The following is a 21,143-nucleotide window of genomic DNA, read 5'->3' as shown; positions in this document are numbered from 1 at the left end:
CGTAGATAAGTTTTAACTCTTGTACATATTTAGTACGTAGATAAGTTTCAACTCTTGTACATATTTAGTACGTAGATAAGTTTCAACTCTTGTACATATTTAGTACGTAGATAAGTTTCAACTCTTGTACATATTTAGTAAGTAGATAAGTTTTAACTCTTGTACATATTTAGTACGTAGATAAGTTTTAACTCTTGTACATATTTAGTACGTAGATAAGTTTCAACTCTTGTACATATTTAGTACGTAGATAAGTTTTAACTCTTGTACATATTTAGTATGTAGATAAGTTTTAACTCTTGTACATATTTAGTACGTAGATAAGTTTTAACTCTTGTACATATTTAGTACGTAGATAAGTTTCAACTCTTGTACATATTTAGTACGTAGATAAGTTTTAACTCTTGTTCATATTTAGTACGTAGATAAGTTTCAACTCTTGTACATATTTAGTACTTATATAAGTTTTAACTCTTGTACATATTTAGTACGTAGATAAGTTTCAACTCTTGTACATATTTAGTACATAGATAAGTTTTAACTCTTGTACATATTTAGAACGTAGATAAGTTTCAACTCTTGTACATATTTAATACGTAGATAAGTTTTAACTCTTGTACATATTTAGTACGTGGATAAGTTTCAACTCTTGTACATATTTAGTACGTAGATAAGTTTTAACTCTTGTACATATTTAGTATATAGATAAGTTTTAACTCTTGTACATATTTAGTATGTAGATAAGTTTCAACTCTTGTACATATTTAGTATATAGATAAGTTTTAACTCTTGTACATATTTAGTACGTAGATAAGTTTCAACTCTTGTACATATTTAGTACGTAGATAAGTTTCAACTCTTGTACATATTTAGTACGTAGATAAGTTTTAACTCTTGTACATATTTAGTACGTAGATAAGTTTTAACTCTTGTACATATTTAGTACGTAGATAAGTTTTAACTCTTGTACATATTTAGTACGTAGATAAGTTTTAACTCTTGTACATATTTAGTACGTAGATAAGTTTTAACTCTTGTACATATTTAGTATGTAGATAAGTTTTAACTCTTGTACATATTTAGTACGTAGATAAGTTTCAACTCTTGTACATATTTAGTACGTAGATAAGTTTTAACTCTTGTACATATTTAGTACGTAGATAAGTTTCAACTCTTGTACATATTTAGTACGTAGATAAGTTTTAACTCTTGTACATATTTAGTACGTAGATAAGTTTTAACTCTTGTACATATTTAGTACGTAGATAAGTTTCAACTCTTGTACATATTTAGTACGTAGATAAGTTTTAACTCTTGTACATATTTAGTACATAGATAAGTTTTAACTCTTGTACATATTTAGTACGTAGATAAGTTTCAACTCTTGTACATATTTAGTACTTATATAAGTTTTAACTCTTGTACATATTTAGTACGTAGATAAGTTTCAACTCTTGTACATATTTAGTACATAGATAAGTTTTAACTCTTGTACATATTTAGAACGTAGATAAGTTTCAACTCTTGTACATATTTAATACGTAGATAAGTTTTAACTCTTGTACATATTTAGTACGTAGATAAGTTTTAACTCTTGTACATATTTAGTACGTAGATAAGTTTTAACTCTTGTACATATTTAGTACGTAGATAAGTTTTACCTCTTGTACATATTTAGTACGTAGATAAGTTTCAACTCTTGTACATATTTAGTACGTAGATAAGTTTCAACTCTTGTACATATTTAGTACGTAGATAAGTTTTACCTCTTGTACATATTTAGTACGTAGATAAGTTTCAACTCTTGTACATATTTAGTACGTAGATAAGTTTCAACTCTTGTACATATTTAGTACGTAGATAAGTTTCAACTCTTGTACATATTTAGTACGTAGATAAGTTTTAACTCTTGTACATATTTAGTACGTAGATAAGTTTTAACTCTTGTACATATTTAGTACGTAGATAAGTTTCAACTCTTGTACATATTTAGTACGTAGATAAGTTTTAACTCTTGTACATATTTAGTACGTAGATAAGTTTCAACTCTTGTACATATTTAGTACGTAGATAAGTTTTAACTCTTGTACATATTTAGTACGTAGATAAGTTTCAACTCTTGTACATATTTAGTACGTAGATAAGTTTTAACTCTTGTACATATTTAGTATATAGATAAGTTTTAACTCTTGTACATATTTAGTACGTAGATAAGTTTCAACTTTTGTACATATTTAGTACGTAGATAAGTTTTAACTCTTGTACATATTTAGTACGTAGATAAGTTTCAACTCTTGTACATATTTAGTATGTAGATAAGTTTCAACTCTTGTACATATTTAGTACGTAGATAAGTTTTAACTCTTGTACATATTTAGTACGTAGATAAGTTTCAACTCTTGTACATATTTAGTACATAGATAAGTTTTAACTCTTGCACATATTTAGTATATAGATAAGTTTTAACTCTTGTACATATTTAGTATGTAGATAAGTTTTAACTCTTGTACATATTTAGTATGTAGATAAGTTTCAACTCTTGTACATATTTAGTATATAGATAAGTTTTAACTCTTGTACATATTTAGTACGTAGATAAGTTTCAACTCTTGTACATATTTAGTACGTAGATAAGTTTTAACTCTTGTACATATTTAGTACGTAGATAAGTTTTAACTCTTGTACATATTTAGTACGTAGATAAGTTTTAACTCTTGTACATATTTAGTATGTAGATAAGTTTTAACTCTTGTACATATTTAATACGTAGATAAGTTTTAACTCTTGTATATATTTAGTATATAGATAAGTTTTAACTCTTGTACATATTTAGTACGTAGATAAGTTTCAACTCTTGTACATATTTAGTACGTAGATAAGTTTCAACTCTTGTACATATTTAGTACATAGATAAGTTTTAACTCTTTTATACATATTTAGTACGTAGATAAGTTTTAAGTCTTTTATATGTTTACTATATAGATAAGTTTGGACTCATACACTTTCACTTTATAGATACGTTTGAACTCTTTTATACATTTTTAGTATATAGATAAGTTTTAACTTTTATACATCTTTAGTATGTAGATAAGTTTTAACTCTTTATATACATATTTAGTATATAGATAAGTTCTAACTCTTTCATTTCTTTTTAGTATATAGATCTTTCATTCTTTCATTTTCAGCATGTAGATAATTTTTGCAAGTCTATTTTACTCTGTTAGAAAAAATCTAACACAAAAAGTGATGGTAAGTCTTTACACACAGACATGTTCCGCCTCGTTCCTTCAAACTTTCACTTACTTCCAAAGTTTCCAAAAAAAAAAGAACCCACAAGTTCTACAAAAACATTTTAAAAATAATAACCTCAGTACACAGTACATGTTCATTCATACTTATTATGTAGAGAGTACATTTGTTTACATACATTTTATTTTTAGTATATAGATTTTTTTTAATGATTTCATTTGTTTTTAGTACAGCAATGTTTTTTTTTTTTAACTATTTCATTTACCTTTAGAAAAACAAAAGAAGTAATGGTAAGTCATATATGCTCCAACTCTTTTCTTCCAACTCACTGATGACTGATGATGTCATGATGACTTTATAAAAATAGGAAAGATCTTTAAGAGGGTCTGTAGACAATGTTCCAATCAAATGTTTTACTGTTCACAGCTCAGCATTTAATGGCAAAGGTGAAAAATGTTCCTCCATACTAATTCTAAATAATAACTATTTGTTTATGTCTCAATATGTTGAATGATGAGCAACTTAAAATTTTGCCAGAAAACAGGCCAGTGTTTGATAACTTATTTAACAAGTTTCTTGTTACGACATGACATTGCAATATGAACAACAGGAAACATATTTGGATGGAACATTGTCCGAGGGTTAAGGAGGGTTAGACCCTCTTAAAGATCTTTCCTTCGGTAACAAAGAGTTCAACACAGGTGAACTTGTTATAACACAACACAAAAAGTTTAGTTGAAATCTAAAATCAGAAACATCTAGTATTATTACAGTATTTTTCAGACAATAGAAAGAATAAAGACATTTAAATGTCGACAGACAGGTAACACTGAACTCAGAGGGAACAATATGAGACTGATTATTGAGACATCAGTGGTTACAATTTGGACTCAGAAGAAGGAAATTTCTGTATTTAAACTGTAAAAAGGCGGGAGAAATTCTGAGAATGTATGTACAGAAACAGGATTTTACACCAGTTATTGTTAAAAGCAGGTATTGGGTTCAGTTGATTGATGATAAATCAGAGTTATGTCTTGGTAAAACAGAACAAAGCAAAGAAGGGAGAAGGTGATAGTATCAGCGATAGTACACATTATTACCTATAAGTGTGTATATTTATGGAGATGCAATGGTTCAGATTGTGAAAACACTACAGTGACGTGTGTGAGGAGGAAGTTTAAAATAAATCTTATAAGCCCTGTTATAGAGTCTGGCTATAGGTTCAATAAGTTCTGACCGTTGGAAACATTTGAAAGTATAACTGCATGAAGATATGTATTAAAGACAGAGAGTGTGAGATATGAGCTGATCATACTGTAAAGACATAGTTTCTTATTCCTATACTTGAATATGTTCTTCAGATGTGAGGTGGGTGTCGAGATAAACAACAAGGTAATTGAATTCCTTTACTACAGTAAGGCTCTGGTTGGCCACAACTACATGTATTCAGTTTTTATAATAAATCATTCTCTCATAAAGATCTTAAAAAGCCACGACAAACTATCAGTTACTGACGGAGGCAGCAGTCACAGTAAGTGTTGCAGTAATACCAGAAACATTTCATCTGAAGCACTTCAAGAGTTTGTAATAACTAATTTAATGTGATGTGTGTGAAGTCCTAGCTGTTAACATTAAAGTAAAAAGCAACAACAATGTCATCAAACCTGTTGAATGAATACTACACTTGACGCTGTGTCCTGTTCTCTTTATACATCCATAGCAGTGACAACGGATACTGTTTCCCCATAACTGGAAACAAGGAATTTTACTCCTTCTTCTTCAAGTCCGAGAGATTTAAAGAGCACAATACCGCCATCAGGAGGAGGCCGGTGGTAGTGAACCGTGAGGACTGCTGCAGATATGGTGAACATATTATAATGTATAGGTGCATGGTAGTTTACTGACAAACATCCTGTCTTTAGTCAGGGTTTCAATGTCCTCCTAAGTACTTGGTACTTATCTTAAACCCCTAAATGTATTATATAACTCTCGGTGTAGATTTATTTTGAGGTGCCCATATAGAACTCATCATTGCTTTATGTATGATCCACTTGAATGGTTGCAGCCTAAAGATAGAGGGCAGTTTCACTGGGTTCAGTTCATCTTTAAGTGTGTTTACTTTAATTGTCTCTCCAAGTGTGTTTACAATGGAAGTGATGGAGGCCAAAATCCACAGTGTGTCCACACAGTCATTTAAAAGTCTCTGTGAAGCTTATATGAGTCTTCGTCAGTCTGAGTTAGTCATATCAAGTGGATATCTGACACATTTACAGTCTTTTTAGCATCAAATTCCCTCTTTGTGTTTCCTCGGACAGTGTTTCCCTGTTGAGATGTGGTGGAAGTATAGTAACAAAAAGAGGGACTTTGGCACTAAAAAGACTGTAACGTTGAAAGATATCTACTTGATTTGACTCATTTGGACGCTGAAGCTTCATATTAGCTTCAGATAAACTTTTATATATATTTTTGCACAGAAGGAGGACTGTGGATTTTGTCCTGCATCACTTCCATTGTAAGTTCATCATGAAGGGATCTTCTAATGGTCAGTATGAACAGGAGGAATGATTACAACAAGAAAAACACTGTTCATTTGGGCTCCTGACTGATGTTTTAAGACGCACTTAAAAAATTGTGAACCTGTCCGTTAATGTCTTATTTTCTCTTGATACACTAATAGATTGGACAACTAAATGTTTCAGCTCTAACATTTAATTGTTTGTATTTCTGTCTTGATGTAACGTTAGTTACCCATGACTAACTTCACTGATCTTTTGGCCATGAACCTACTGTATTTAAATCTTCTTGTTCATTGTCAGCTTCACCGTTTGTAAGGCAATAACAAAACCACTGGGATGTTTATTAGTTTCATCCTCACACCTGTATATTGTGGGATGTGGTGAACATTGCAGTGTTTCTTCTTCCATGAGTTACATAGTCTCACTGCAAGTCTCTTATAAGTCTGGTTCAAGTAACATTATTCAGCACATCCTGCTGATTTGCCATCTAACCACAGCTGCTATAATATATATTAATATAATCACCCAAAAGAGGATTATTAGCAGCATCATATCATACTTTAAAGCATGGCTCAACAGTTCTGTTCAACCATGGGCCATTTTTCTCATCACGTTTATTGCAGGTGGTGAAAACACAGTCTGATATGTTCTAAATATGTTTTGTTTGTTTATTTCTTGTCAGTCATTCCAGAGTAAAGTTGATTTATAGAACAGTTTAGGTTGTTACCGAGGCTACAAACAGTACAGCAGCTCACATTAATAATCATTTGACAAAAGAATAAACATGAACAAAACTTCTGTGTTAAACTTTGAGAATATAAATGTAACTGACAGCTGATCCACACACAATAAACAGAGGTCTGCTTCATTTATGGTTGAAACATTGTGCTGTTATTGACACCAATGTGTTTTTAACTGTTATTCGACTAAGATACACGAGTTCATAAATGAGGCTTGTTTACATCGTTATAAACTGTAGATTTATGAGGAGTCGTGTCAGAGATGTGATGTCATCATTAATATATTTGCTGGAGGCCAGATGTGTCCCACCACTGCACACTTTTATCAACCTTTCATGCTTTCCAAGAATGTTTATAGAATTTCACAAACACATGGATCCGTCACCCGCTGAGTTGCATTGAATATTTATTTGTGTCCAATATACAATCAGTAACATTGTTGTGTTGTATGATTAAAAAGCTTAACTTTTGTGCACATATATAATTTAATGAGATAAACAAATCTTTTTTTGTTTTGTTTTGTTTGTTTTTTTTAACAAATGCACATATTGCTAGCTCATAGTCCATCCAGTTACTTCAGTTCTTTTTAAATATGCTATTAAATACTCATATACAAAAAGGAGGCAAAACCAAAAGTAAGAGTTGTTACCACAATGATCACAAGGTTCTTTCTAAAGATGTGAGAGTTCCTTTAGTTTCTGCTTAAAACAGTAGCACTTGTCAAAGAGGGACCGGAGGAGGAATCATCACACTTCCTGTACAGACGGGAAGCTTTTCACACAGGACGCTCAAAGTAAAGAGTCTGTCAGTTAAAGAAGGCCAGAAAAACAAATGGGCATGAAGGCCGTAGTGTTTTTATCATTAAAGCCTAATCACATCATGTTCTGGATATTACCCACAATGCATTTCAAAAGAGGGAATGCAGTTTCTGTGATTAAATACTTTGTTCAGGTTCTGTTTGGTGTTTAGATGTGAAACATTAACAACAAGTTGAGGAAGATTCATTTCTTAACACATGATGTCATCACCCTTTAGTGTTTGAACATACTATCATGCACAGCGCTTCGTTTACATTTACTCCATATCAAACTATCTTAAAAACAAAAACACAAACCAGTATCATGGTTTCATGACACATAAGCAAACTGTCTCTGTCTGGAGGATTCCTTCTGTTATAAAGTTGAATTTCTATGGATTTTAAACATTTAAAGACAGAATTTCAATTATGCAAATAAAAAAATGACATCACTATTTTAGCTAAATTTAGATCTGGATGCTTGATGTTTATTTATCTGGAATAAAAGTGTTGAACAGATGTTCCTGCGGTGCTCAAACATCTCTGCATCTTTCTGCCTGTTTGAATTTATGATGTCAGATCACTGCAGACATTGAGATATTTAGTACGGAAGCCAACTCCTGCCAGGAAGAAATAAATAAAAAGAGGAATGAGAAGAATAAAAATACTAATTGTAATAAGTCATCATTTTTAATTTGGTGCTGATTGTTGCTTAATTATTGGAATTTTGACTCAGGATATCATCATTTATACTTAGTGTTTTATCATTTTAATTATAAAGTGATTTTTATATATAGATCATAATTCTGACTCAGCATCTCAAGTCTATATTTTTATTTTGTAGCTCTCCCTGGCAGGAACGGGCTTCCAGAAACAATCAATGAGAAATTAAAATAGGAATCATGTAGAAATATTCCTCATGAGTGTGTCGCATCTTAAATGGTTTTTCACTGCAGTGAACAGCATGAATGCAAACAACTTAAAACCCATCACAGTCCTGCACATGAATAACGTCTGATGCTTTTAAATCAGCCTCTAAAGTAGGATGACAGGATGTTTGGAGCACAACAGAAAATATAAATCAAAGCTACTGATTGAAATGAGTGAGGCACTTTTCTGCCATAAGGCTGCACATAGACATATATATTGTTATATATATTTGCTATGTCATGCAGCGTCATGCTGAAGAACTTAGATACTAACTTCTCATCAACAGCCACACAGACAAAGTACAGATGCCGTCATTAAATAAGCCTCATTTAGACTAATATTTCCATGGTTCTATTGAAATCATATTACAGAAAACAGAACACAGTCTTTGGGAAACAGCAATAACCAAAGTGCTGAAATGATACATGTCACATGAAATAACGAGTCATATCAACAGAGCGGTACTGCATCATGATGAATAATGAAAAAAGAGATGATGTTTCAGTTACATGTTATTATATACTTCCTACAGGTATTAACAGTCCCCAGTTGTGATTGGCTGAGTCACATTCCTAATTAAAAAAACAACAACACACCTGTAACTGTCCAGGAATAATGTAGCTAATGTTAAATCTCCCTGTGAACATGTAACTGATACACAGTCATTGCACTGACCCAGAATCTCTGATGTTGAAGTTTGAATATTGCTTTACAACAGCTGTCACATCTGTCTGCTTCAGCATGTCTATAGGCTCGCTCAGAGTGAACCGCGCCTCTTGCCTGGAGAACGGACGAGTTCAGGCGGGAGACACAAGGCTGCAGACAGTTTCCAGCAGTCCTCAAAGATACGCAAGAAGTCACTGAAATAGTTACATCCTGTTAGAGCTGATCCCCATTTAATAAAACGTTATCAGATCAATCTACTAAAGCTCAGCCACTCAATGTGTGATAGAGTACAACCTATTAAAATGACCTAAACAGCATTTATTCTGTAATCTCCAATATTAGCCTATTAAATTATTTTACATAGAAATTTAACCCCTGCAGTAAGCGGACCGCGTCTCATTCCCTAAATAAAGAAATTCAAATAAAATGAAATGATTCTCTTTATTTCTGTCATTAATCTTGTCTTCAGGAGAGGTTTTGGTCTTGTTTATTTACTTTAAATCAATGTATAGCTGAGTATATGCAGGTAAAGAGTGTTACCTATATGTGAATGTCTTTGCGTACATATCAAATTTGTAGATATTATATAAAAATAGTATTTGGTAATGCGCAGACAAATAAAGTAAAACACAAATCAAACCTACTGGAAATGTAAGAAGAGAAGAAAAGTGTCGGGGCTTCACATCTGTACAGAGGAGACTCTTCACTTGTTACCAAAAGTTTGATGTTATTTCATTTCATAATGCTGACAAGAATTAAATAATTACATAGTGTTCATATTGTGTGTATCTGTAATATTTGGTTACTGAGTGTTTTCTGTCTCATTGGCTGATAAAAGTTGTCATCAACACATCTGAACTCTTAACAGGATCAGACGACTGAAATACAAATGTTCACCATTAAACAAAATGAAGATAAAACGTCACGTGACTGATCCAACACCAATCAGCTCTTTGATCAGGTGACAGCCAGGTGTTTCCCATCATGCCCTGAGGTCTTGCAGTCCACAGAGAGCCAAATCTTCTCTTTATACATCCATGATGAAGAGCAGCTGTGGTGTCTGGCTGTAAAAACTGCTGCTGCCTTGATCTTGTGAGGTTATCGTTGCCCACGTGTGCATGACGTCAGAGCAGGTCGGGATCAAATCGGACACAAATCTAACCCGCATGCATTGCGCAATGATCAATTCTGTGCAGGCTTGGCTCATCTTGAACGAGCCTATTGTCATGCCTTGACAACTGCAGACTATGACTGGAAAAATGGAAATCACATAACCGCCTTTTTACAGAAGCAGTAAGACACTTAAAATTAAACCTGCTGAAAGTTTAACAGACAGCAGAAATGGCAAAAACATCTCATGGCAACAAGACGACAGGATTTAAAAAAAAAAAAAAAAAAAAGACACATGAATTAATTTTGCCTCATCCACAGCATAAAACATACATGGTATGAACGGGAATCTATGTGGTGGAATGTATGGGCCACATGTTGGGTCTGGACTACATTTACCATCATGCAATTCAACGGGATCTCTTTGTTGGACCCTCCCAGCCTGCTAAATGTTGTAGTAAAGGCTTTCTGTTATAAATTAGTTGTCTCCAAGCTGATGACATCATTATGACATCATCGGGGTTATTGTCTCAAGTGACAGAAAGCGAGGTGGATTTAGTACCGACTGTGCAGACGTTTACCCTACAGATGTTGATTTTCCCTTTAAAGGATGTGTCTGGTGACTTTCTATATTTTTCTTATTGTCAACGAATCTCAAGTTTGGATCCAAACCAACAACGAACTGATCAACAACAACAAATATTGTGTGTATCCAAAATCTGATATTTTGTTCCTCTGTGATCAGAGCAGCATCATGTTTTCAGTGTCAGGAGATTAATTCCATGTAAGGTGCAGTGATGTAGTTTATTGGTGTGTTTTTAGTAGTTTTTGGACAACAATGGAGCTCAGAGGAATAAGATATATCAGGCTTTGGATACACACACAAGACTTGTTAGTAGATCTTTTTATTGTTGGTTTGGATCCAAATATGAGATTTGATGACAATAAGAGAAATATAAAACATCAACGACCTTATCCTGTAAGTTTAATGGTGACAGGCTGGGTACAGTTTGTGTGCTGGATTTGTGTGTTTGTCAGTTGATTTTTACTCATTTACTTCTTGGTTAACATGTCTTGTTTCTGTTCAAGTCCTTTGAGTCCTACTTGTTGAGCAAGATCAGTTTAAACCTTGACTTTTTACAAATCAAGAGTCTGGAGTTTCCCTTTATGCTTCTAACTGATGCAGCTGTAGTGCTTTAGTTAAGACACTTCTGTGGCTCACTGGACAAAACTTAAACTTGTAAACAGAGTTAATGAGGAGGGCAACACAGGCTTAATGCACTAAGTGGCTAAATTTTTGTTGGTTCCAGCAAAAACACCTGCAGCACAGGGTTTAGCATTTCATGCATCAGCAGTTCTTTCATCTCTTCGAGTACAGACAAAAGTACAGACAACAAAAAGGCATAACTTTAAAAGGTTGAAGAAAAAAATTAAATATGAAGTTGACTACTGGCATAAAGAATTTATGTATTCAAGCATACACAGAATGAGAAGATTAACAGCCGATTCAATGCGGGAGGCTGTCTAAAAAACATCCACGCCTCCGATGGGCCACAAACCGTCTACTGACAAGTTCACTGAGGAGGGGAAGCCAGTAATACAAGATGGAATCAGGATGTGGGAGAAAGGGGAACTTGAGCTGTTGGGGAGGAAATGGTGGTAGCGAGGTTATAGGTTGAGTTTGGAGATGATGTCTGAGGCAATGCTAAAGGGCTGTATATGGGTCGGGCAGAGATGGTTGAAGAAGGGGAGTGTAGGGCAACTGAAGCTGTTGTTGGGGAGTCCGAGCTGACCTCGTCCCCTTCTTCTGAGTCCCATACTTCACTTTGCAAGTAGTCTGCAAATAAGGCCTTGGCTCGTTGTAGCACCCTGCTCAGGTTGTGGCGCCGCACAAGGCGATCAAAGTGCATCGCTAACTCATTGTAATCCAGGCTGTTCTTGATGATGTGGTCTCGGTGCTCCAGCAGGATGGACAGGCACAGGAACAGCATAAAGGGATTGCCTTTGCCGAACTCTTGAGGAGGTGGCAGGGAGCACGGTTTGATGCTGGTGGTCTCAGCTTTTGTAGAACTGGGCGTGTTAGCTGTGGTGATGGGGGATTTGTTGCCAGGTGAAGAGAGATTGTTGGAGGACGACCTGCTGCCTGGCAACGAGGGGCCTCTTCCAAAAGACAAAATGGGCGAGGAGAGTAGGGATCGGTTCTGAGTGGGGGAGGGAGATGCAACAGATGTTTTTACAGTGGGGGTCATGGGCGAGTTGATCCCGGTACTGCTGAGCACTTGGGCAGAGGAGGACAGTACTTCTGGGACAGTTCTCGGTAAGGCCTCTCTTCCATTGGTTGTGGATGAGGATGTGGATTTTGGAGGAGAGTCTGGAGAAGCACCTGGCCAGCTGGAAGGTGAAGCTGAAGATGTAGAGGAGCCAGTTTTCCACACTGGAAGGCCATTGGGGAGGAGGGAAGGTGATGACATTGGAGAGAAACCATTTTCACAGTTTTTTATGAGAGGTGTTCTCTCTCCTGGGTCCTCCTCGCTGTCCACTGTGGACTGGCGCCTTGGGATGCTTGATACTGACTTGGAAGTCACCAAACCCTTTGGCTGCTCCATGTCAAAGCTGTCTTCGTTTCGGGCAGTATAGTATTTAAACTCTCCAAAACTAGTTTGCCTCTCAAAAGGAGGAGCCTGCAAATCTGCTTTTTCCACGGTCGTTTGAGGAATGTCACTATCAGCAACCTCGCTTTCCTTTCCAGCGCCGACGTTCTGCCCGTCTTTTTCTTCTGTGACAGCATTCCTGCTGATATCTGGTTCTTCTCTTGAAGGTCTCAGCATATGTCGTCTCCGCTGCTTCTCTTTTTGTTCCTGATCATCTCCAAGGCAGTTCTCAGCTGTCTTGTCCTTGTCTGTGCGTTGTACCATTGTTTCATCTGACTCTAGTGGTGGTCCCAGAAGTTCCACTTCGGTTTCAGGAGGATCTGGAGGCAGAGAGCTCCAAGTGACCTCCAGCATCCTCAGAGCGTCATCAAACGCAAACTCTCGCTTGAGCTCCAGAAGCAGCCAGCGGTAACAGAAGAAGAGGTCGTCAGCTCCTCGGGAGACCAGATAGGAGTAGAATTCAGGATCTGAGTACTGCAGAAGCAGCTTTAGATGCTGGAACTTAATAGACATGAGCTGCCCGTCTGGCCGGAAGTTTCCCTCCAAACGTTTCATGATGCCACAAAAACAAATGAAGGCATGCGCCTCATTGTCCATTACTGCGAGTATAGGGGAGGCGATGTCACTCATGCCTTGACAGTACGATATCTGAAAAACAACGCACAAAGTTACAAAGTGCAAAGAAAAGCAGAATTCTAAATCATGTAAATATATTCATGGCTTCTGAATAAAATTAAATGGCAGCTGGCAGACAACTGAGAGAGACACTAACACATAAACATAAAATACATTATACTGTATTATATAATAGATGAGTCTTTTTAGTTCAAAGATGGAAGAGGGGCCTAATTTATCTGTGCACACACATTTCTTCCACACAGATTCAATCATTTCTTCTTGTGCTTGAGAGTGTTGGTACATTTAGAAACAGTCCCAACCACACAGACCAAATAACCTCCAGTGGTGCACATGCATGATGTCAGGTAACCAAATCCTAAGTTATAGATATGCAGACCATTACATTTCGATACCATTAATTCTAACTGATTTAACTTAGGCAATTTAAAACAAAAAATGTTGAAAGCTAAACTTAATTATATTCATTAAGGGATTTAAAAGGGTTTAGATTTGGTAAGTGAATTTGAATTTGTTGAAATGTTATTGACCCTCAACCCAGGAACAAGCCGACTGTTAGAGAGCTCCAACCACCTGTGGATGTGTGATGGCGAAGGTGGTGAGCAGATCTGTGAGGGCAGTCAAATGTGGACTGTCCTCTGAGCCAGCGTAGTACGGGTGGGCCCGGTCCGTCCTCAGGACGTCTTTGAGAACATTCCCACGGATAAACTCAAGGTCCTCGTGGCTGGCCCGGGCTGTCCACTCTCTCTTCAGCTGGTCGTACTCCCTCGTCTTCCGCTTCATGTAGTCCATTCGTTCCTGTCCACTCAGTCCATCAGGGTAGACATTGAGGAGATACCGCCAAACAACCTGAAACAACAGCAGACGATGCTTAAGTTAATCATCATTAATAAAGATTAATTAATTCATAAACTACAGATGATATAATTCAATATATTCATGCATGATTTAGCATTTCATATAAGTTACAGTCCATACAGTGAGTATTTGGACAGTGACACATTTTGTTAAGTTTTTTTTCTTCAGTTGGGGTGGAGGGGTTCAATTTTCTTGGGAACCACTCTGAATAATCACAAATTGTATCATTGTTTAATGTCTCAATGTCTAAATCTGCCATAAGTAGAGGTGGTTTCTGCTTGCAACATATTTTGGTTTCTAGGACTCAGTAAGAACCAATTCACAAGCAAATCATAATCAAAAAAATGTAGCAGACTCCCAACCCTATTTATTTGTTAGAGTCTGCAGAACGTGAGATTGGTATGTGATGCTATAAAAGTACAGGTGCTGCACCTTGCGCAGCGAAGGCTCCACGCCACCATGGTAGATCCGCAGTCTCAGCTCCTCAGGTCGTGTCAGCTGGCCCTGTCCGTTGAGGTAACTATGAAACTCGGCATCGCTCAGGGGGGGCTTAAAAGGCTTGATCTCCTCCCCATAAGACCAACTGAAGGCCTGCTGCACTCTGGACAGGGTCCGGCCCACCTGAACACAAGTAAAACAGGTACATGAGCAAAGACCCTGACTTGTAGAGAGGAGAAGGTAGAAGAGACTGTGAGGAACTTTAAGAAGGTAGAGACACCTGGGTGAGTAATGACTGGGTGAAGGGAAGAGCTGCAGATGCCAAAGACCTGGTCCTCTCTGCAAGAAGCTGCTCAGAGCCAATCACATCTTTGGGGCTGATGATGTCCCAGTCCTCCATTACAGGACCTGCAGTTGAACAAACAGTAATAGTAACAATCAACTACCAACAACCTTTATTTTATACTCTGTACTCAATACATGAAGGTTTTTGTTGGCATTCTTTCCAAATATCCGTCAGAACACACAGAGATGATCCTGAGATACAGTTAAAGTAGGGACATGACCATGATGACCCCTCTGTCCCCGGTTTTTAAACCCTGCATAGAGCTTCTCTCCATTCAAGTCCAATCATTTGGTTATTATTAGTAACAGAGCATAGAGTGCCTCTATAGCAGATGATTTATTGCTTTGGAAAACAAACAAACCCATTTCCTCTGATGTCCTCACATCAGGTTACCACAATATGTCCCAATTTTCCTGTTAAACCGCTGTGTTAATCATGTGTTCCTGCTGTAAATGTGAACCATTTGACTTCACTCATATTTTTAGTTGCTTTATGGTACACTGGTGTACTTACTGTCTTCTGACGGTTTTATGTCCATCTTCAGCTGTAGATATGGTTTGGCTGCACTGACAAAGGCGACATCTAAATCCCAGTCAGACACCAGAGACAAATATATTTCAGCACCACTCCGGTCTCGAGACAGGTAACTGATCCCAAAGTTCCGCCTCCTAGTTTGAGAAAACAAATGAACACAAAACATTGAGACACACACATTTCAACTCTCATTAGAACCAACTTTGACAGCATTTGGATCTATAGAAGAGATGATGACTCTTACCCGTTCAAATCAAAGGCTCTGATAAGTATGTGCTGCAGGACCTCCAGTGACGTTATCTGAGGATCAACAGCAAAGGAGCGAAACTCCACAGGAAGCGCCCCATCACATTTCTGAAATACATTACATCATGATGAAATATCATCACTCACAAGTATATAAACATCATGGAGGGAGGCGGTGGTAACAACAGAGTCTCAGTTCTATACTGAGATATAATTCCACAAAGCTGTTTACTTTATTACTAACACTATTATATTTTTGCACACAAAGGTCGACTCTGAGATGAACATAGGGTTGGTTTTAAATATCTAGAAAACAAAATGAAAAACATGTAGGTAAAATGATCTGATAAAGCCTGTGGATGATGCACTTTAGAGTCAAATGCTGCCATGACGTACACATGCATCACACGCATGAATGTATAATAAGAGCTGGATACGGCGCCGCCGCTCAGCCTTGCAGGCAATTTTTCTCAGTGGCCACTCTCAGTATAAAAGCATTTTCCCCTTAGACCACCACTACAAAACTGACAGGACATCTCGAACTGCAAGCAACATCAATTATGACTCTTTCTATTATGAATATCTGAGAAAAGCGATTTAAAAATCTGTGACGTCATCACAATGTACTGTAACCTGACCACACACACACACACACACCTACTCTCTCTAGTATTTATGATTATTTATTTGTTTTATCTCCAGCTCTGCCTTCTACTCCTGAACCATTTGAGAACCAAATGAAGTGCGAGCAGATGTTCGTAAACACAGACATTTTCTCTTATGTCATATAATATGAAATCTAAATCTCTTTAAAGATGCTTTGTCCTCAGATACAAAGACCATTATTTCTTTCCATAAAAATGTCATCTTTAATTAAACATATTTAAATAACATTAAAGAAAGCTGTTTCAACCAAACTATCATATATAAACTTAGCACATAAAGTAAGGAAATTTGTGTTTGGTAGATTATTTCTTTGTTGTAACAATGCTTCTTGGCAATAAATCTTTTACCATTGGAAAGCCTGTTTATTTCCCTTTTAAATGGTGCCACATTTGTAAGGAACATGCATTTGTGGGATGAGCAGCAGAGCTGAGTATGTGGAATGCGCCCATAAAAAATTTGCCAAATCTTCTCTGCCAATTCCAAACAGCTTATTTTGCTGTTGCTATGGACTCTTGTTTTGAGCTACTGGTACCCCCAGGTGCTGCCAGGAGGCCTGCCATGACTGCCCTTCACCATCCGTTTGCGCTGGTGTCAGCAACATGTGCACTGGAACTTGAACATGTGGAGGAACGTTATGTTCAGCGATGAGTCCAGATTCTGCCTACAGCAGTTGGATCAGAGGGTCAAAGTGTGGAGAAGACGCGGAGAACGCTATACTGATTGCTGCACCAATAGAGTAACATCTTTTGGTGGAGGCAGTGTATTGATGTGGGGCGGCATCTTCTTCACTGGAAAAAAAGGAGGCTTGTCATCATTGGAGGCAATCTCAATGCAGAGAGATATCAAGATAAGATTCTGCAACCAGTGGCAATCCCATATCTCCACAGTCTGGGACTGAACTCTATCCTCCAAGATGACAACACTCGCCCCGACAGAGCAGGGTTTATCAGAAACTACCTCCAGAATTAGGGAGTGGAGAGGATGGAACGGCCTGCCAGCAGTCCTGACCTCAACCCCATTAAACACTTGTGGGATCAGCTTGGGTGTGCTGTTTGTGCCAGAGTGACCAACACAACCATGTTGGCTGACTTGAGACAAATGCTGGTTGAAGAATGGGAAGCCATCCCACAGCACTGTGTGACCAGGCTGGTGACCAGCATGAGGAGGAGGTGCCAGGCTGTTGTGGCTGTGTATGGTTCTTCCACATGCTACTGAAGCTCCTGTTTGTTAAATGAATAAATTATTAAATTGCCAATATGTCTTGTTTCTTCAAACTTCAATCATCCAATCCACCAAACACCAAACAAGAGTCAATGGCAGAATAAGCTGTTTGTTATTGGCAGAGACGATTTGGCAAATTTTTCACGGGCGCAACCCACATACTCAGCTCTGCTGCTCATCCCACAAATGCATGTTCCTTACAAATGAGACTCCATTTAAAAGGGAAATAAACAGGCTTTCCAACGGTATAAGATTTATTGCCAAGACGCATTGATACAACAAAGAAATAATCTACCAAACACAAATTTCCTTACTTTTTGTGCTAAGCTTATATATATACACCCATATATATACTGATGATCTGCTATCTCCCCACTGAAGATCCCCTGTCCCCCCTTCAAAATACAAAAATGGGCCTATGGTGTTCAAGTTCAAGTTAACCGACTATAGCTAAGTGTAGGCTAATTATTTTCTATCTATGACAACAATTTGATAATAGCAGTGACATCATGTAAAATGCAGACCTCAGGTCTGATCCTTCAGAGCTTGTGTGGAAGACTTAGTTCTCACCAGCATTACGTTGTTTAGATGGACCAATTTCTCCTCACATTCAGACCATTCAGGAGGCAGAGAGACAAAGACTGTCTTTCAGAAAACCAGTTAGGACACCTACGGGAGTTGACCCCCAGTCTGGCCCTCTGGCTGACTCTGAACCTGATTGAGCTACCTCTTAATCTAAATATGGCGATGCTGGGGACTGCAACAGAGCCTCACTCTTATTGCGTTAACTGTCTGGACCAAATCATCCCGACCTGTACATAAGAGAGGGACTTACTTGGACAAAGAGAATTACTGTTCCATTAGTGTTATGAAGCTCTACAAGGCTGCTGGACACAGCAGTGGTCTCAGCACACATATAGCAGGGTTATTTAGTAAAAACATACAATGGTTTCTGTTCAGTCACACAGCCCTCAGACAGCACAACAACATCTACTGGAAGAATTAATGACCATTTTATTGTTGGGGTTTTGTTTGTTTTTTTAAGTCAGCAGATAATTTAATTTTGATTCTTTGTCATATTTGTAAATGTGTGGAAGTTATTTGAAGTTGAACTTTACCTCCATTTTGTCAAGTGTACAGTACAGCATCAAAAGAATGTTTTGTTCTTTAAAAGAGGACCATAAACTGTCCTTTACTGTCATTATAAAACTGAAAAATGTGTTACCAGAGTTATCTTTGTAGGTCATGTTATATCATATATTTTACAGTTTATAATTTTGTATTAGAGTTGAAAGTTTAGCACAAGGAATAATAGTTCCAGTTTGGTTGAAGGAGTTGTTTATTGATTAAAGATGATGTTTTACATGGAAAGAAGTGATGATCTTTTTATTTAAGAACACAACATCTTGAAAGAGGTTTAATATAGGTTGATTTCATATTATATGACATAAGAGTAACTGTCTGTGTTTGCAAACGTGCTCACACTTCATTTGGTTCTCAAATGGTTAAAGAGTAGAAGGCAGAGCTGGAGATAAAACAAATACATAGACATAAATACTGGAAAGAGTAGGCGTGTGTGTGTGTATGTATGTGTGTGTGTGTGTGTGTGTGTGTGTGTGTGTGTGTGTGTGCGTGTTCTCAGAGGGACTAACATTCAGGGGTCAGGACTGATCAGGTTTTTGAGCAGCTGAAAGAAGCAACAGTAAGGTGTAATGGAATCTGATACTTGATAATAAATTAAACTTAAATAAAGTGATATAATTATATTATTACATTATCGGCTCCAGTTATTATAATCTTAATGGGGTTTTTTTTAACCCAGCTAATAATGTCATAAACAGTCAATAATATGCGCAAAAAGTTATGATGTTATTGGTTTAGAAATATTACAATATCGACTTTTATTACATGAAGAATGGGAAAATGATGACGTTATTGGTAGTTATTATATCATTGGCTGCTACAGGGCCTGTTCGAGACGGTCCGTAACTTCAGCTCGTCATGTTCCCGGTGTGACGTCACCGTCAGCTCGCTTCAACACCGGACCGCGAGGTAAACATGTCACCTGCAGCACAGCTTTATCCTACAACACACAGCTGATCTGCTGGGGCTGGATGATCTCACTCTGAAGTTACTGAGGATGAACCTCATCGCATGTCTGAATGTCTGAATGTCCAACATCAGACCGTGCACTGTCTCGTGCGCACACGCACGCGCCTGCTGAGCAGGCAGGTGACGTCAGCTGTGAGGGTTCAGCATGATGCTGGTACATGGAGGCTGAGTATTGATGAGGAGTTTTTATCAGGCGTTGCTGACTGTTGCCTTCAGTCTAGTTCACCTGACAGGTCGACCGGTCGGTTAACACCTGCTGCTGTCACACTGCGTCCACAAACAACAAACAATGGTGGTGTAAACAAAATGGATCATTGCGCAGGTAGATCTGGCTCTCTCAAACACACGGTTCACGGTTACCGACAGAGTCACGTGTGTTTTCTGTCTACGTGTAGCCGTGTGTGTGTGTATTTGTTTGCCAGACAGCTAGCAAACATTAAACAGACAGTTCACTAAACAGGACAGCAGGACTGCTAGCTAACGAGCTGACGTTGGCAGACTATTTCTTACTGAAATGATCGTCCTACCTTCACTTTGACTCGAACCACCCCCCTCTCCTCCTCGCCCGCCATCTTTAACTCTCCGTTTCGGGACTGGACGGTTCTTCTGGGTTTTGTTGTCCTTCTACACCGACATGGTGATCAATAACATCATACGGATAGCAGCACTAGCGAGTTCCTCTATTTTCTAGTCTTCCTCGGCTTTGACTTTACAAAAGGTTACAGCTGTGTTACCGCCATCTAGTGGTCATGACTTTATTACCAACCTCAGAGGACACACTGGTACAAACCACACACACTCACTGAGCACTTCATTAGAAACACCTGTGCAATCTAATCTAATCTAATCCAACAGCTCTGACATTAATCCTGTTTTTACGAAGCTTAAACATCTTCAGTTTTTGTTGACATCATTAGAAAGGTGATAATTCTACTTTATGTTTATGATTGAGCTCATAGTGGGTGGTGGTACTGGGGTGCATTGTATTGAAAAGTGTTCCTAGTATGTTGTCCACTCCATTAACATACATGACGGGGGGAAAATAATGGGGACACTTTTCAATATAATGCACTCCAACCTCAATAATAAACATAAAGTCATGTTTCTGACGGTCTGTCAGAGACAAACAGGACAGGAAGGGTTTAGCAGGGATATGAATGAATACATTTTTATTTCATTAATTCCTTCCTCAACCTAAGTAATTAACTTCTTTTCAGTAAAGGAGACATCTTGTTGAAATAATAATATTTGGCGGGCTTGGAGCCTGCGTTCATCGCTACGGTAGGCCTGTGTTTTTAATCGAGGAGGGGTGTTGTGTCTGAATGCGGGTGTCTCACACCAGAACAGTCAGCAAAACTGCTGCTGATGGTGTAGGTGAGCAAGGATTTGAGTGTGTTTCACGTTACAGTGCTGTGTGATGTACATTTA

The 21,143-nt window shown here is 37.6% G+C and overlaps 1 protein-coding gene across 1 annotated transcript; it reads right to left on the bottom strand.

The window, feature by feature from the left end:
• Positions 1-11,444: 11,444 nt before the first annotated feature.
• tbc1d25 (TBC1 domain family, member 25) lies at positions 11,445-20,451 on the bottom strand. The gene is made up of 7 exons (XM_044352025.1): positions 20,243-20,451; positions 15,715-15,824; positions 15,450-15,604; positions 14,871-14,998; positions 14,585-14,773; positions 13,868-14,143; positions 11,445-13,306 (listed from the first exon to the last, which is right to left on the bottom strand). Exons 1-7 carry the CDS (start codon positions 20,285-20,287, stop codon positions 11,618-11,620), a joined length of 2,592 nt encoding a protein of 863 aa, XP_044207960.1. The 5' UTR covers positions 20,288-20,451; the 3' UTR covers positions 11,445-11,617.
• Positions 20,452-21,143: the final 692 nt, after the last annotated feature.

The sequence above is a fragment of the Thunnus albacares genome, chromosome 5 (genome assembly GCF_914725855.1).
Source record: "Thunnus albacares chromosome 5, fThuAlb1.1, whole genome shotgun sequence".
NCBI classification, from domain to species: Eukaryota; Metazoa; Chordata; class Actinopteri; order Scombriformes; family Scombridae; genus Thunnus; species Thunnus albacares.
Note: the sequence above shows the minus strand (reverse complement) of the source record. Positions and strands in the feature narration are given on the sequence as shown.